This window comes from Pinus tabuliformis, chromosome J, assembly GCF_031772625.1.
Source record: "Pinus tabuliformis cultivar Carrire ecotype Pingquan chromosome J, CPIR1, whole genome shotgun sequence".
Classification (NCBI taxonomy): Eukaryota; Viridiplantae; Streptophyta; class Pinopsida; order Pinales; family Pinaceae; genus Pinus; species Pinus tabuliformis.
In genome coordinates, this window is record NC_142295.1 from 104,976,626 (window position 1) to 104,993,857 (window position 17,232).

At 38.7% G+C, this 17,232-nt stretch overlaps 1 protein-coding gene across 1 annotated transcript in view; it reads left to right on the forward strand.

Annotated features, from left to right (window-relative positions):
• The window catches only part of LOC149225741 (chorismate synthase 2, chloroplastic-like), a 90,553-nt gene that overhangs the window by 49,103 nt on the left and 24,218 nt on the right, over window positions 1-17,232 (forward strand). Inside the window, exons 5-6 of the mRNA XM_089377302.1 lie at window positions 2,462-2,545; window positions 2,660-2,752. Of these exons, the coding sequence (XP_089233428.1) occupies window positions 2,462-2,545; window positions 2,660-2,752 (177 nt within the window). The remainder of the gene's footprint in view (window positions 1-2,461; window positions 2,546-2,659; window positions 2,753-17,232) is intronic.

Below are 17,232 nucleotides of genomic sequence, written 5' to 3' on the forward strand. Positions count from 1 at the left end.
CTCAGCACAGATCTCACAGATAAATGTAGACTAGTATGTTTCTCTCTTCCTTGTAGTGTTCGTAAATGTCTTTGAATAAATCAGCCTCATTCTACAGGTTTGATAAGCTTGCTATAGGCTTGCTTTCTAGTTTGGGTTTGTGACTGAAATGCATTTTAACTTAGAATTGGAAAGTTGATAGAGGCAAAAAATTGGTATAACTATTACCTATATTAGATATGAAGAATTGTGTTTTCAGGTTTCTTTATGGTGAAACTCTGACAAATTCCATATTTGCACTTTTTTAATTGTGTAAACAATAATGTTTCTATTAAGGTAAGCTGTTTGAACTACACACACATTATTAAGTTTAATTATAGATATTATAGTACAGCTTGAGTGGGCCTAATGGTTAAGAACATGTGTTTCTTCGTAAGAGGTCACAAGTTCAAATCCAAAGGGGTGTAGAGTATGCACACCTCCGTAGACTTTAGCAGTCAAATCACTGCGCAGAGGCAGGTTCCTTGTCCCACAAACAAAGGGGTCCCATACACCAATTTGGTGTCCGGCTTGGCCGTGACCTTAAAGTTATATTATTATTATTATTATTATAATAATTATCTTGACTAGTAGTCTCCTTGTGGGATGACCGAGTGGTTAGCATAATAGGATGTTATCCCCTCCACCTAGTTTCGAGTCCCATGCAGGGGACATCTTTGGCATGTTATTATAAGGCTCAAGGAGTAGGCTCCCCCACCCTCATAGAGTCTCAACTCTTGCTAAGTCATAAATTCCTGGTATATCTGGCTTATGGGCTGTTGGATTATACTCTTGGTGTTAGAGTGGCAGTTGCTAGGTTTGATCTTGGGCCTCGCCCAGATTATTCCAACGAGTTACCGATTCACCATGGTAAAAAAAAATGAAAACAATATCTTGACTAATCACAATATATAGTGCTTGTATTCTCATTTTTGGCCATGCTTTATGTCTTATCATTTATGATTGTAGGTGATATGATTAGTTGAAATTCACTAGGGAAATTATGGTCTATGGTCAAGCTAGGATCAAGTCAAGAGGTTATATGACCTCTTGATCTGGTTACTATATATATATATATATATATATATGTTTCATTTGCAGTCAGATCAAGGGGTCAGATATATATTTCGTTAGTAACCAGGTCAAAGGGTTTGTAACTTTTTATCTTTAGATCATGGAGCAAATCTTTTCCAAGTCTTGAGGTAGTTTGAGATGGTGGGATGCCAACTAATTTTTCTCTTTACATGATATTAAGGATTCCTTGTGATTCTATAGGCAGCATTGGATGTTATAAATGCTAGCCTGTTCTTTCTTTATTTCATGTTTGTCGTTAACTCAGGGATGGAGGGTTGGCAGCACATGGAGACAAGATTCTGGCATGATTGGGAGGAGGGTAAATTGTTATGATTCTCTGTTAAATACACAAGGTAAATGTGCACGTGTATGTAGAGGTAATTAATTAGTCAAGTGTTGAAATAAAATGTTAAGATCTAAAGAAAACTGTTTTTTCTCCTAAAACTGGATTACCCACCTGTAGGTTGCTGAGGATGTCTGGCTGCACCTGAGCACCACTCAGCTATCTATTAAACGAACTGGGTATGATGGAGACATCCTTTACTAATTACGGCCTTTATGGACATATCCCTGCCTAACCTAGATTTAGTTCTTTTAGAGAGGAGTATCTATAGAACTAAATCTATATCTTCAAGGCTATCCCTAAAAGTACTAAATTTAAGTCTCTAAGGATTTGCGAGCCTTGCATTTTTACTGTGCTTGAGTTTTGAGGGTGAAATCTAGTAGAGGTGTAACTCCTTCAAGGCATTGGCAGTAGTGCAATGTTACTATTTAGCATTAAAGGTTTAGCTGTTGACACATTTAAGCCCTGTGGCTTGGTACCCAATTTCAATAGTGTATGCTTTAATTGCTATCCATGTATGTGGTCCTGGTAAGTCTAACCATATGTCATTATGTATGTGATAAGTAATTGGCTAAATCATAAGAGCGTGAAATCTAGTAGAGGTGTAACTCCTTCAAGGCATTGGCAGTAGTGCAATGTTACTATTTAGCATTAAAGGTTTAGCTGTTGACACATTTAAGCCCTGTGGCTTGGTAGTAGGTACCCAATTTCAATAGTGTATGCTATAATTGCTATCCATGTATATGTGGTCCTGGTAAGTCTAACCATATGTCATTATGTATGTGATAAGTAATTGGATAAATCGTAAAAGTTCTCGGGGACAGTTCACTCTATGATGATTACGTCTACTAAAATCATGAGTGCCTGGTTACAGAGTTTATACTCTGAATAGAGAACAGGATTGTGTCATACATTTCGGCATTGTGTTTTACAAAGTAATTGAGATAGTTGTTTACACTTACAGCACGCGAGCTTTTGAAATTCCGAATCCACTCTTTCTTGATTGCATTTTACTGAATTTGACAGGATTACAGTGAAATGTCATTAGCCTATCGGCCATCTCATGCGGATGCCACATATGACTTCAAATATGGTGTTCGTTCAGTTCAGGTATGCTTAAGCATGCCTATTTGCTGAGTAGTATGCCTCTCTTTAAATGCTTCTTGCTTTTGAAGATACAACTTAGTGATTTATGTGTTATAACTGCATTTCTATAAAATTCAGGGAGGTGGCAGATCTTCAGCACGGGAAACAATTGGAAGAGTAGCAGCTGGGGCTGTGGCAAAGAAGATACTTGAGCTAAAAGCTGGGACTGAGGTACGGTCATACTACTATCAGTATTGCAATTTGCAGAAATGTGTTGAGGCTTCTCGTATACTTTTTTCCTCTCTAGATGAACTAGACATTTTTAAATTCTGGGAACATTATTTCACTACTACCATAATATATATTGTTGATCTTAAAATTTACAGAAAATAATATAGTGTGGAATACCTCATTTAATTGCAGAAATTTCCAATTATTGAAAGCAGTGCCGTGAATGCTATGTCAAACTGTTTTCTCTGTTGGTATTTATGTGAAAATGGCTACAGATAATCATTAAAGGATTCATGATAGGCACATGGTAAACAATATCATGTATGCGTACTTATATTGCTAGGATGTAGGAATTTCCATTTTGTAGTTGTTCATAGGATCCGAGCAGAATAATTGTTTCAAGAATTGAAATTATGCCAAAGGATCTGAACTCATGAATTTTACCATGCCCAATTTTAGGCATGTGGCTTGGGCATTACTAAATATTAAGTTGGCTTTCATTGACACTTTAATTATAGAATTTAAAAATTAAGACATCTAAGTGCTCTAAACCCATCAACATGTAGCCATCCTTTAGTTAACCAACAAAATGAAGCAATGGAATACTAGTGGAAGACATGAAAACTAATGAAAATGCATGTTATCAAAATGTCCAATCTGATAGTATGTTTTAAAATTTCCTTGAACCCACCATCCTGGCAATTCACCACCTAGCAGATTACAAATCTACTGAACAAAAGTACGACTGGGATGTTAAATTATCCTAAAGCCAACTATCTAAGCAAACATATCAGACCTAGTTACTTGCTGGAATTATTAACTCTTGCATGTAGTGGAAAACGAGAAAAGAAATCACACACAATGCACAGTTATTTCTGCTCTTCTAGATCAGTTCATTATTTGAAATTATTTTCAGAACTTACGAGAGTTCCCTTACAGGGAAAATGGTTCTGAGAAATTAATCAAACGAATGGCAAACCTGAACAATTCAGTCTGCATAGAAATTGAGGCAGCCTGCTCTCCAAGCTGTACAAATGTACGGAATCCATAGGGATGGCTGTATGGCCTGCTTTGCTGGGATGCACGGCTGCTCTTTTCCTTGCTGCTGGCTGGCTGCCTTTTCCTTGCTGAAGACTGACTGCTTTCTCCTAGTTGAATTATTGCTGAAATCCTCACCAATGGTTGAAAATCAAACCTCTGATTTTCTCATTCACTCACATGACTTGTACAATGAATGCTCTCTATGTATCTTTGTCCTTTGTCCTCTCCTTTTATAACTTTGACCTGAGCCAAAAACCTAATCTTCAATGGTTAAGATCTAACCATGAGATCAATGGCTCTCTTTTAATTAAATCATTAAGTGACCCACTTTAGTCACTTTATTAATTAAAAGTCACTTTCATAAAAAACAATTAATTAATTAACTAATTAATAATGAATTTTTAGAAAAAAACATAGGATACATTTAATGACGATTTGCATAAGTAGACACCCTCGTGGAAATACCTGTCTGAGCTACAAACAGTATCATGGGATCTTAACAAAACTTAAACAATGGAAACAAAATAGACAACCAATGTCAATCACGTAAGTGCACAAATTTTCTGCCCAATCAAACAGTTCTTCATTTATTAAATTCAGAACCCATTCGGGCTCCCTTATTGGAAAATGGCCTTTCAAAAATTACATATACAACAATACTCTGGGTCTGATCCATCTGATCCCACCCTAGATCTTTCTTTCAATCTATCCCCTAGCGAATTTGGATCTCCCTCGCTGTGCCTTGCATCTTCCTCAGACCGATACACTTGAATGGAAGTCCTTTTCTACCCACTCACTGAGATCTCACTCTCACTGTGTCTTGTGCTCAAGATGTATTCTGCCGTCTTCCTTAGCCCAGCCTTTTTTTTATAAGCTTGATTTATGATCGAATCTACAACCATAATTTCCAAAGTGATTGATGGTTGAGATTAGTTCTCACCTCATTTGAGATCGGTAGTTGAGATTCATCTAATTCACTAATGCAAAAACCTTTGCATTTCATTAGATTAAGTCACTTTTGTCTTATGAAACAAATTACTTTAATCACTAAAGTAATTGCTAAGGTTAAGGGTGTATTAGGCAACTTATGCATGCCCAGACTCTTAGGCCTGTGCAAAAGTACCTACCCGAGCTACAAACATCACCACTCCCTCTTATTAAGGGAGGTATTTCTCGAAGAGCTACTCGGAACTGGTTGCCCCTTCGATCATGGCACATTGCCCTTCTTTGGAGGCTTGTTCTTCGTAAATGTGCTCCTAGGAGCTTCCATGTGCTCCTCAACATCACTCATTGTTTGAATAGGTTTTCTCGCCAACCTATATAAGTTGCTCTCTCTAACCCCGATTGCCATCGCTGTGTGTGGGCTAGACTTGTCTGGAAAAATGAGCACCTTCCCATTCTTGAATTTGGCCTCAAATCCTCTATCCTCCATGACTGATACTAAGAGAAAGTTCTCCAATCTTGCTATGAATAACACATCCTTGGCTTATAACGTCCCTCATAACTCTAGTTGAAACTTAATAGTTCCAACCCTTGTCATTGCATACTTGGCATCATTACTAAGCTCCTCATTTAAATCTGAGTCTCTCTCCATCAGATTGCTAAGTAGTTCTCATGCCTCTATCATATGGGGTGATGCATCACTATCTAGGTTCCATGCACTCTTATTCCCGTTGAAAAAAAAGGTACCATGCACTCCTAGTGGTGGTGCTGGTTGATAAATAGGTTACAAATGAGAAGTCCTCCTTGAACTTTGCTATAAACTCATCAGGCTGAACCTCTGTTGATGCTGCTATCTATTGTGACTTCCCTTTTCCCTTCTTCTCCAAACACTGTGATTTATAGTGCCCAATGTTATCGAAACCAAACCAATGATTGAATTGGAAAACCTTGTGGATAGGAACCGGACAAGAAAACTAGTCGACCAAAGACATAAAATATTTAAATTTTAAAGAAGCATATGTATTCATGTGCATTCATATGAATTCAAACCGTTTATACACAAATATGCGAAAGTTCTCATTTATATAGTAGGTAAGAGCGCATATAACCAAAATATCACTTAGTGCAAAACATTGTTGAACCAAAATACATCAAGAAGCAGGCTCTAAATGGACTCTATAGTCTAGGATAAGCACAATACTACAATACTACAACTACAAGTGCTAATAGCTATCACCAAAATCATCATCCTCCTCATCCTCATGCGCAAAATGAGTAGCCTATAAGTTTGCAGTGGGATTCTGGCTTGATTCCCCTGGCCTTGAAGGTGGTACTTGTGATATCTCTCCCTCTGGAGCCTATGGAGGTGGGTGCAAGTTCAATCAAGAAAGGTATTCATTGTCAAATGCTGGTGCATGACTCTCCACGACCCATTTTGATTTTGGATCAAAGTCACCCAAGACTATGTTGCTTGATTTTGGGGTTTTGTTTATCAATTGGTTCCGCCTCAACCTAAGGTTGTATTGAACATAAACCATGTCATTCAACTACTTTTATGCCAAAGGGTTCCTCTTCTTAGTGTGTATGCGGCGTGCGCTAAAAAATGCTCTAACTCCGCTCACACCCTGAAGCATTGCTTGTTTGGCTCAATATCCGAATTGCAATTTTTGTAATTTAGGGCATTGTCTACCAAATTGTTGCCACCAATAGGCTGGAAAAAGGTTGGAAGGCAAATAAGTGTTAGCAAATGGCTTTGCAACTTGGACTCAACAATTGCAATGAGTAATATAATTTACAAATTGTAACATATCTTACCTTGGGGATCCCTTGCTTTGTTTCTTATAGCCATAGGCATGCCAAAGGTACTAATACTGTCATTGAAATTCAAGAGCTTAGTATGAATCTAATCTTGAATCTTGGTATTTGGGGCCATACACTCAATGGATCTAGACAATCCCTTTATTACCTCCCCATTTGCCTCAAAATTTGTAGTGTAATGGTACCTTAAAAGTTCCAAAAACAAAAACTGGTCATTAATTGAGTCCAAATGTTTAATAAAACTTTTCTAATGAATGACAACTTATAAGCATTGAAATCCAAAATTACATACCTTCGATTTATGTAGCAGTCAGCTCCATGTAAAGGTCTATGGAGTTGTTTGTTCCATTTTTCATCAATGATTCTCCATAGAGGAATGTACTTCTACCTTCTATCCCCATATGCCAACTTTATTTGTTCTTTGGCCTAATCCATGGCCTCATAAACAAAACCCATGGGAGGTTTATCACCATCCACCATTCACAACACTCTCACAAGAGACTCACTAAATAGCACAATCTCTTCTGTTTTCGACCAATTTTTTTTGTCAAACACTTGGTCAACCATCTATTTCCCTTCAACCTTTTTGCTCCACTGGGATTAATTCCATTCATTATAAGAAAACATCTTCCTCAAGTTGGCTTTCTGCTGAACAAAGGATTGCAACGAAAGAAAGTTTGTTGCAAATCATGTAATGACTGATTCAACAAGCTCTTTACCGTCAATGTGCTTTCTCATAAGTTTCAAAACCCATGAGTGATTGTACATGTATCTAGTTATGGATTTTGCTTCTTCTACACACTTCTTCACCCACTCAATTTTGCCAATATCTTCAAGCACGAGGTCCAAACAATGGGATGCACATGGAATCCACCAAATTGTGGGGTGTTTTTCCTCCAACATCTTCTAGCTGCGACATAGTTGGAAGCATTATCTGTGATCATTTGTACAACATTGTCAACACTTACTTCCATAACCACTTCATCCAAAAGACAAAATAGTAATTGTGCATCCTTCATTTGATCAGATGCATCAAAAGATTTGAGAAAAATAGTACCTTTTGGGCAAACAATTAAGAAATTTAAAATGGTGCGTGATCTTCCATTAATCCATTCATCAGACATAATTTTGCCCTTGTTTTGGTCCATGATTGCTTGAACTCTACGAGGAACTCATCTATTCTTTGGACCTCATTTTGTAGAGGTGGCCCATTGATATCATGAAAGCTAGAGCCTTTGGAGCCTAGTCCACATGAAGCTATAACATCAATCATTGGTTGATAATATGTAAAACTAGTGGCATTAACACCCTGCTGATTTTTGAGTAGCTGCGGTCGGTATTCCCCAGCAACATATGTTAGCCCTTGAAAGAAAAAGAAATTTAAATTTTGGAGCACATGTAGGCCCCAAAATGATAGGTTGCCCCCTATGCAAATGGGCACGACCCTTGGTAAAACCCCCTCTTTTAACCACTATATATATACCAATTTGACCTCCCTCATTTGGACAATTTAGATCATGACACAATCTGATCTTCTGTTCACATGTGAAAGAGAGAGAGAGAGAGAAGACTGAAGTTTGACCAGGGTTTGACCAGCATTGACTGACCTTTCTGTTGATTGTTTGACCACAGTTTTGGGCAGTTTGACCGAAATACTTCTGGGCAGTTTGACCGTATTATGGTCAGAGTTGACTGAGGTTCTGGGCAGGTACAGGAGGTTGCATTTCGGTCTGTTGACTGAAATTCTGGGCAACAACAGGAAGGGCGAATTTCGGGCTGTTTGACCTATATTGATTCTGTGGTCTGTTTGACCAAATTTGACTAGAAAAATGAGATTGTACTTCGCTGAATTGAACAATTTCTCCTAAGAAAAGATTGCTGGGTTTTCCCAGGGTAAATTTATGTCTCTTTTATCATTATGCTTGGCTGTCTCTTTATGATCCTACTGTCATTATTGCATTACTGTTGAGATTTTCTATGTATAATTGCTTAATGGTATATGTGATATAAGATGAATTAATTAAGAAATCATTGGAAAGTAATTATTAGATTAGAAGATCAAATTTCTCTTTGAAAAATCAACATGGTTTCAGAGCCTAGGTGAAAGAGCAACCATTGAAGTATCTCTAAGAAGCCAAGTTTGAGAAAGTTTGAAGCCAACTTTTTTCAATTTATTCTAATAGGGTTTGTTTTGGCGTTAGCCCTTTTCATTTCAAACAAATCACACGATCCATAGCAACTGATTTTGTGAAAACATCAAGCAAAGAAGGAATTGCAGATCACAAGTGGAGGATGAACTTGAGGTCTATTTTTCTGTTTTTTGAAAGAGAATTTTCCCTAGTGAAGGAGGCCAAGTTTCTCATCTAAATTCTGGTCTGCTGGATAGTGGAAAGAAGGCTAACCTGAAGGGTTATGGAAGTTGTCAAGTTTGTCTGCTGTTGGAATAAAGGAGGCCGAAGTTTTGTACATCTTTGTTTGAGTGTTGAAGCCCTAGAATTTCGTTGCAATTGGCTGAGAGGTCCTTAGTACCAACTATAGGTAGGCTGAAAGGCCTCAGGGGTGACCTCAGGAGGGCTGAATGGCCTCAATGTGACAACAACAAAGGCTGAGAAGCCTCAGATTAGTGGCCCCGAAGTGCAGTGGTTTCCCAGGGCTGCTGTTCAGAATAGGAGGTTGCGCAGTTGTTTTGTAAAGTCTGTTAGGACTATTTCCCTCAGAATGGAAGACAAGGAAGCTAGTCTAGAACTAGAGGGAGCTTTTGTTTCTTGTAATACAACAAAGATACTTGTTGATGTACGAGGTATTCACTCTTTGAAGTTTGCGATTGTTTTTTGAACCATTGGCACCATTTGAAGTTTGTCATGGCTTTCAACTGTTGGTACCCCTTGAGATTTCACATCAATAAAAGGAGAAAGACAAGGCTTTTTCCATGTGGTGAACTTGGAAAAAGTACCTGCTAGAGCACACGACTCACCCCTTCAATGTCAAAGGCAAGTTTAAGGCATTCCATGATCACTATCGATCATCTCCACAATTCCAAGTTGGTGGCTGTGTTTGGCTATAGTTGGACAAATCAGAGGTCCAAGAATAAGGTCTAAACTTAGGGTTTGTAAACCCTAGAAGATCTGAAGGTTATGACTTGGATGTGAAAGTCCTAAGGGTTTGTGAAACGCTAGAATGTGACCATGAATGCTGAATGCTAGTAGGAGTGTATACTTGGTAGCATGGAAATGTCATTAGCTTGCAGTTGAGCCTTTGGGGTTGTTGGATAACTCGAGGATGAAGAAACCCTAGCTCATTCAAATCATGCAAGGAAGGAAAGGAAAACAACATGCATTAGTAGTTGATGATGAGGACGAGGATGAGCATTTCTAACTTGATGAGATTGCTGAAGGCAAGGATCAAGAGGGAGTTGACGATTCCTTACAATCCTCAGATCAAAAGATAAGTACTTCATGTCTTTCCTCCTTAATTATTATTGCCTTATTATTGGTCAACCTCTTGTCTTTGTATCCTTTTTTGCTTGGTTATAATTATTTTTTCCATGGCCTCCTAATGAGGTTTGTAGGTACATTGTGAAGGCTGCCAAGGTTTTGGCAGTAGATGGAAGCATTAGGAAGAACGAAGCAATAGTTTGTGGCAAGAGGATTCTCTTAGGATCTAGCATAAATTTAGCTAGAGTGATTCATGTTCGAGAGGGAGAAATTGTACTGACATCTAGAACTGTGCCAAATGACCGAAAAGCTTCTAGTTTAGAGGTAGTAGGCCAACAAGTTTGAACTTTGAAGGATGCCATGATGGAGGAAATTATGCCAAAACCTGAGGGGAAGTCAGTGGTGACTTCTAAGTGGATCTACAAGATCAAACATACAGTAGATGGCAACATAGAGAAGTACAAAGTGAGATTCATGGGAAGAGGGTTCTCCCAAAAAGAGGGAGAGGATTATGAAGTGTGCTTAGAACAACTTCAGGGCTTTGAGGTACACGAGAAGGAGTCTCATATTTGCAGATTGAAGAAAGCTTTGTACAAACCTTGGCCATGATATTCTTAGATTGATGGATATCTGTTGAGTCTTGGCTGATCTTGTTATTATATGACTTGTTTCTGGCAAGAGCAGAAGGGCGCATGTGACAGAGGGAGCAATAGTGGCAAGAGGATTTGCTTCCGTGATAGAGGAAGCAGTCAAGATTACCTCAGGAAGCCCTTCTTCAGAGGGAGTTTACCTTTGAGTTTGATATGAAGGATCCAAATTTGATGCATTACTTCCTTGGTCAAGGGAAGTATACTATTGAGATCCTTCAGATGATGGACTACAAGATTGTCAGACTAGATGCTTAGAGATAGGAGGTCTCTAAGAGCAGTATGCCTTCTATGAGTGGACCATGCCAGACAATAGATATGCTTCAGTGATTAGGAAGCAACATTGGCAGAGGGAGCAACCAAAATTGCTATAGCAGGATCTGTTTCAATGTAAGAGGAAGCACCGAGTTGGGGTGACTGAAAAGTAGCTACGATGATGGATCCAGTGAAGGAAGCCAGTTAGTTTATGGTTGAGTCGAGGCATGCGACACAACATGTGTTGAAGTACTAGCATGGTATAATTGGATATGGATTGAGATGTCTCAAATGATGAAGTACAACTGCAGGGATATACAGATTCAGATTGAGCAGAGAGTGCAGAAGACAGGAAGAGCACATTGGGATGTTGCTTTGGTTTGGGTTCTGCTATGATATCCTGAATGGGTAGGAAGCAAACATCTGTCGCACTCAACACTGCATAGGCTAAGTATATTGCAACTAGTTTGGCGAGTTGAGAAGCAATGTGGCTTTAGAAATTGCTCGCAAGATTGTTTGACTAGGTGCTGGAGACAACCGTGATGACAGGTCGAAGCACATTGAGATCAAGTACCGAGACATGGTACAAAAGGGAGCAGTGAGGCTCCCGTACATTTCTACAGATGAGCAGGTTGCAGACATTCTCACAAAGCCTCTGTCCTAGATGAAGTTTGTTTACTTCAGGGACAAGCTTGGAGTGGTTGAGAATGCTTCCCTTAGTTAGAGGAAGTGTTGATGTTGTAGCATCAAGGGTAGATATTCTCCCTAAGTCAAGGGTATTGACAAGGAGCCATGTAATGTGGCTAGGGAGATTGGCTAGAGAGCATGCGGGTTTGAAGTGATCCCTCGGTCAGAAGGTTCTAACCATATTGCCAAAGGTTACTTGGCTAGTGGGTAGAGTGAGTGCCCCATAACATTGGGCAAGTGTTTTACCATTCAAGTGTCATGTGATGACATGAGGGTTCACTAGTGGGTAACTAGATCCTTTGCATGATGCTTTCCTTATGGTTTTAGGATAGAACATGAAGTGGATGGATACATTAACATAGCAGGCTCATTCAATCTTTTCTTGGGATGGATAAATTGTTCAACAAAGAGAACATTTGAGGAAGTCAAGGTGAATACCTCTCTAGCTAAGAGGGAGTGTTGATTTTTGGGTAGTTGTGGTTAGTATTCCCTAGCTACATATGTCAATGCATGAAAGAAAAATAAATTTAAATTTAAATTATAAATTCTGGAGCACATGTAGGCCCCAAAATCACTGGTCACCCCCCCATGCGAATGGGTGTGACCCTTGGTCAAGCCCACCTCTTTTGACCATTATATATACCAATTTGGCCTCCCTCATTTGGACAATTCGAATCATCACACAATCTGATCTTCTGTTCACACATGCGAAGGAGAGAGAGAAGAAGTCCAAAGTTTGAACAGTGATTGATCAACATTGATCGACCTTTTTGTTGATTGTTTGATTGTTGTTCTGGGTAGTTTGACCAAAATGCTTTTGGGTAGGAGGTCGAATTTTGGTCTATTGACTAAAAGGGTGACAGAAATTCTGGGTAGTGGTAGGTTGCCCAAATTTTGGCTTTGTTTGACCTATATTGATTTTGTGGTATGTTTGATCAAGTTTGACTGAAAATTCAGATTGCACTTTGTTGAATTGAACAATTTCTCCTGAGAAAAGATTGTTGGGTTTTTCCCGAGGTTGTGTTTTCCTAGGGTAAATTTGTGCCTTTTGTGCTTGGTTGTGTCTTTATGATCCTACTGTCATTATCACATTACTGTTGAGATTTTCTATGTATAATTGCTTAATGATATATGTGATATAAGATGACATAATTAAGAAAACATTGGAAAGTAATTATCATATTTGAAGATCAGATTTCTCTTTGAAAAATCAACACCACCATTTAACAATGCATTCATATGCAACCTCCTCTATCTTCTTCCAACTGGCATCAATGGTGGGTTGCGAACTAGTGGTGGTGCGAGGTACAAAGAAAGAGTCAATCCCCTTACGTGCCCTCTTCAAAATAGTTGAATTAGGGCTAGAAATATGTTCATCTCCAACTCTAACATAGAAACTGGACTAATCTTCAAATTTGGGCATACATTCTTCAAAATCAACATCACTAAGAGCAACATCATATTTTTGACTTTCACCTTTCTTTTCTAAGTTTCTTGTTTTTTCCCTATTTTGCTTGGGAGGCTTCAATCAAACTTAGCATCTTTGCTTTAAGATCATCATAAACATTCCTATAAGGTTTTACTTGCCCTTTCCAATGTGCTAGTTGTTCTTTAATCCTATGGATCTCCCATCTTTAACTTTATTCCCACAATCGCTGCATATTTTTACCCCTTGTTCATCTAAATGAAAATGAATCCATTCTAGATCATTCTTGTTTTTGGGGGCCATGGCAACTTTTACAACAAATGAAAATCTGCATAGAAAACCCTAGGAGTTTTAAATTTCTAGGGCAAAAGAACAAAATTTTAGAGAAAAATAGAAAAGGAATAGAAGCCACGAAATACTTTGAGATCTCCAAATGTTGAGAAGAAAAGAAGCTCCAAATAGTAAAAAACTAGGATCTGTTATTCTGTAGTAGCCCCCACAAATCTAAAATTGCCCTTTCAAGCAACTCCAAAATCTCCCTTTGAAATTTGTCGAAGAAATCCCTCAGAATAGCCGTGCAAAACAACAATTGTTTAGGGAAAAATAGAAGATAGGGGGTCATGACAACTTTTGCAATAAAAAATAAAACTCTTCATTGAAAACCCTAGGTTTTTTAAAAATTTAGGGGAAAAACATTTTTTTTATAGAGAAAATAGAGCAAGAATGGATGCCATGAAATAGCTTGAGTTTCCCTCCAAATTTTTCAGAAGAAAATCAGCTCCAAACAACAGAGAAATCAAATCTGTAGTAACCGCCACAAAATTTGAAAATTGCCTCTTCAATTAGCTCCAAAAACCACTCAGCAACACTATTGGGCACCTAATCCATTAGGGTTAGTGTGAAGGAATTCCAACAGCCACTGAGGTCCAAACGACATCTTGGAAGATGAAAACCAAGGGTCAAAAAACTATGTATTAATATGTACATCTTGTGAATAAAAAAGCATCACACTTTTATCTAATGTTGCATATCAATTTTGTGTGGGTTTAACATGGTATCAAAGCAAGGTTCATCTTACACTTCCCATGCCCATCATTGACCTTGGGAAGAACTTGACAACAACAAGAACAACATTAGTCTCGGATATGAAATGGTTGTATCCTTTCACATTCCAAACTACTCAACCCATCAAGTTTCAGAGTACTGGGTTTCTTCAAGATGATTCATCTTCACCTGTTCCACATCTTGCTTCTCTTCCACAATCACTTTAGATTGCTAAATGCCAACATTGTAATCAAGTTGACATGTGAAAGATCAATGTTTTGATCTTCACCCTTGTGAGCATTGTGGAAAACATACTCATCATTCAAACAGATGTTCTAGACTTAAGACTCCTGTAAGAGCAAAGATTCACTTCAGATGGATCGCTTCTTGGTAATGGTTGTCTCGAGTATTGACAAGTCTTGCAGTGGAGATATCTTCATCTTCTCACCATGTATTTGACAAGGGGGGAATTGAAGATCAACTACTAGCTTCAAAGAAATATCAAGTGAGCTTGAGCCATAACCTGAACCAGAGCTAGCTACAGGAGCCTAGAGCTAGAGTCAACTAGTGCTAGACTCGTAGCTGTAGGCAGAGATAGATTGATGTTTCATGAGCATGACTTGTTTGGTGGCCAACCTTAAACCACCACTTGTAGAAGACTTCGACTTGTACTACCCATGTCATCAATTTGTGGTCATCTTCAAACCATCATCAAGAACACTTCCACTTTGCAAAAACTTCAACTTCTGGCTAGATTTGGAATTGTTCTAGGGGCTGTTTTGATCATAGTTCCATAGTTGGTGGTCATCCTTAAACCACCACTGGCAGAAACTTGGGGTTCTCTTGCTTCTTTTGATTTGTGGTCTTCCTTAGACCACCATTTTAGTGAGCACATCTAGCCATTGGCTGCTATGCACTTTTGTATTTCAACTCTCTTCTTGGACTCATATACACCCCTTCAGATTAAAGGAGGGGGGGGGGATGTTGGATGCCTAATTCGTTAGGGTTGATGTGGAGGAATTCCAACAATCATTGAAGTCCAAGCGACCTCTTGTAAGATGAAAACCATGTGTTAGAAAAATATGTATTAATATGTACATCTTGTGAATAGAAAGGCATCACATGTTTATCTAATTTTTCTTATCAATTTTGTGTGTGTTTAAAAAACACCCAAAGATCTTTGGGAAAAAATTTCTCTTGAAGTAGCGTCAAAATATCTCTTAGAAATAAGTCCAATAGCTCTCCAACTAGCTCTTCAAATTTGCTCAAGAAGTCCCTTAGAACAGCCCTTCAAAATCTGTCCAATTCTCCTCAAGAAACTTAGCTCAAGAATTTCAAGAAGCTCAAATGAATAGTGTGAGTGAAAGAGAGGGGGCTTAGGGTCCAATCAATAGAAAATAAAAGTTGAAAAAAATTGGGTTTTTCCTTGCTTGGGCCGCTCATATGGAATTGTACGTACTACGGATCAATATCGAACTATTCAGTTTCGTTACCGAATCGGCTACTGGTTCAATACCATGCCGACATTTTCCAGTTCCAACACCCGAACTGATCAGACCGACTGGTTTCGGTTCAATTCCGATAACATTGATATTTCCCACTCTTGTAGCAACTAAAGCAATTGATCTTACTTGAGTCCTTCTTCCCTGGTTGAGAGTTTGCCTTTGGAACCCTTTCCTTTGCCATTTTTGGTCATACCTTCCAAGGTTAGGTTCTTCTCTTCATCTTCCTGCTTGCTGAATCTAGACTCTTTCCAAGTCTCTTCGTGGATGCAGTCATCCCAAAGCCTTTCCCAATTGGGAAGGTGCTCTTGGGTGCATATTCCTTTGACAAACGGTTCCCATACTTGGAAGACCATTTAGTGCTACATTCATGAGCAATACGTCCTCCACCTTCACCTAGTGGTTGCAAGTTGATCCTCATGAAAAAATTCGTCTAGGCTTATTTCTCAAGATTATCTCCTTGTTCATGTTGTTGCTTTGAACCAAATCAACTAGAGCTTTGTACATTTCCTTGGTTGTCTTCTTTTTTTCTAAGTGAGAAATCAGGTGATCCTTCATGTCATCCATGATGACACAATTAACTCTAATGTGCTTCTTTTTGTGAGCTGCCAACTGTGTTGGATTTGTTGGTGATTGGGTCTCCTTATCCACAATCTCCCAAATGTCATTCTCCTTCAATAGCAAGGTAGCCCTTGCCTTCAAGGCAGGAAATTTGATGCTTCTTCCAACCATTCCTTGAATATGAGATTAGTCATTGCCATCTCTGATCTGCTCAATTGTTGTGTGCTTAACCCTTTAAGCACCCATAAGAATTAAAAAAGCTATTTTATAGATATACTAGGATATCCTCATGGATTTATGCTTTGTTTTTTGAAACATCGACAAAAATTTGATGCTAAACCTTTATTTGGTATGGTCTCCCTCTTTCCCTCTGAAGGTTAACCTTTGTTAATCTTTTTGGCTGTACTGATACTTATGTCAGAAGGTTCATTGAACTTCAACATTAAGGTTCGAAATTCGGTGAACCTAAAAAAATTTGAGGTTTCGCGAACCTCATCGAATGTCATGGCCATCGGCCAAGTCCATAGTTCAAGCTCATAACCTCATATCACAACTCGAGCTTGTACTCTATCTTTATAGTGTCCAAGTCCATGATATCATTTTTAATGTCTATTGATGTTGATATATATAGAAAATGTATGTAGACAAACCTAATTGCGATAAAATTTGAACTCAAACTGGAGATAATCATTCCCAAACTTGAACTTGAAATTGAACCATGTGACTAATACCGATACTGTCCTTCACTCTTGGTTGTTATGGCCTACTGTACTCAGCTGTACCCACAATATGGAAATATCTAGTTGTATAGCCCGACCTACTTTGACGATTGCTTGTACCCATGCGCGGTTACATTGACAACCCATCTTGCCTCTGCATCCACACATGCTCGATTGGACTCTAACCCTGTAGGCTGTGGCTTATTTGGGGCCTGGGCTATTGGCTAGATTGTTGTCACTTATGCGAGTCCACGAATGAATGTTGGTTGACCCTACTGGTCATTATGTCCCCACGCTGCTTGTGATCATTGCTCATGGTGCTTCCGTCGATTTGCTGTCTCTTGCACCGGTCCTGATCGCCACTCTGCCCCCACTTGTAGAATATGTCCCTATGCGCAAGTTTG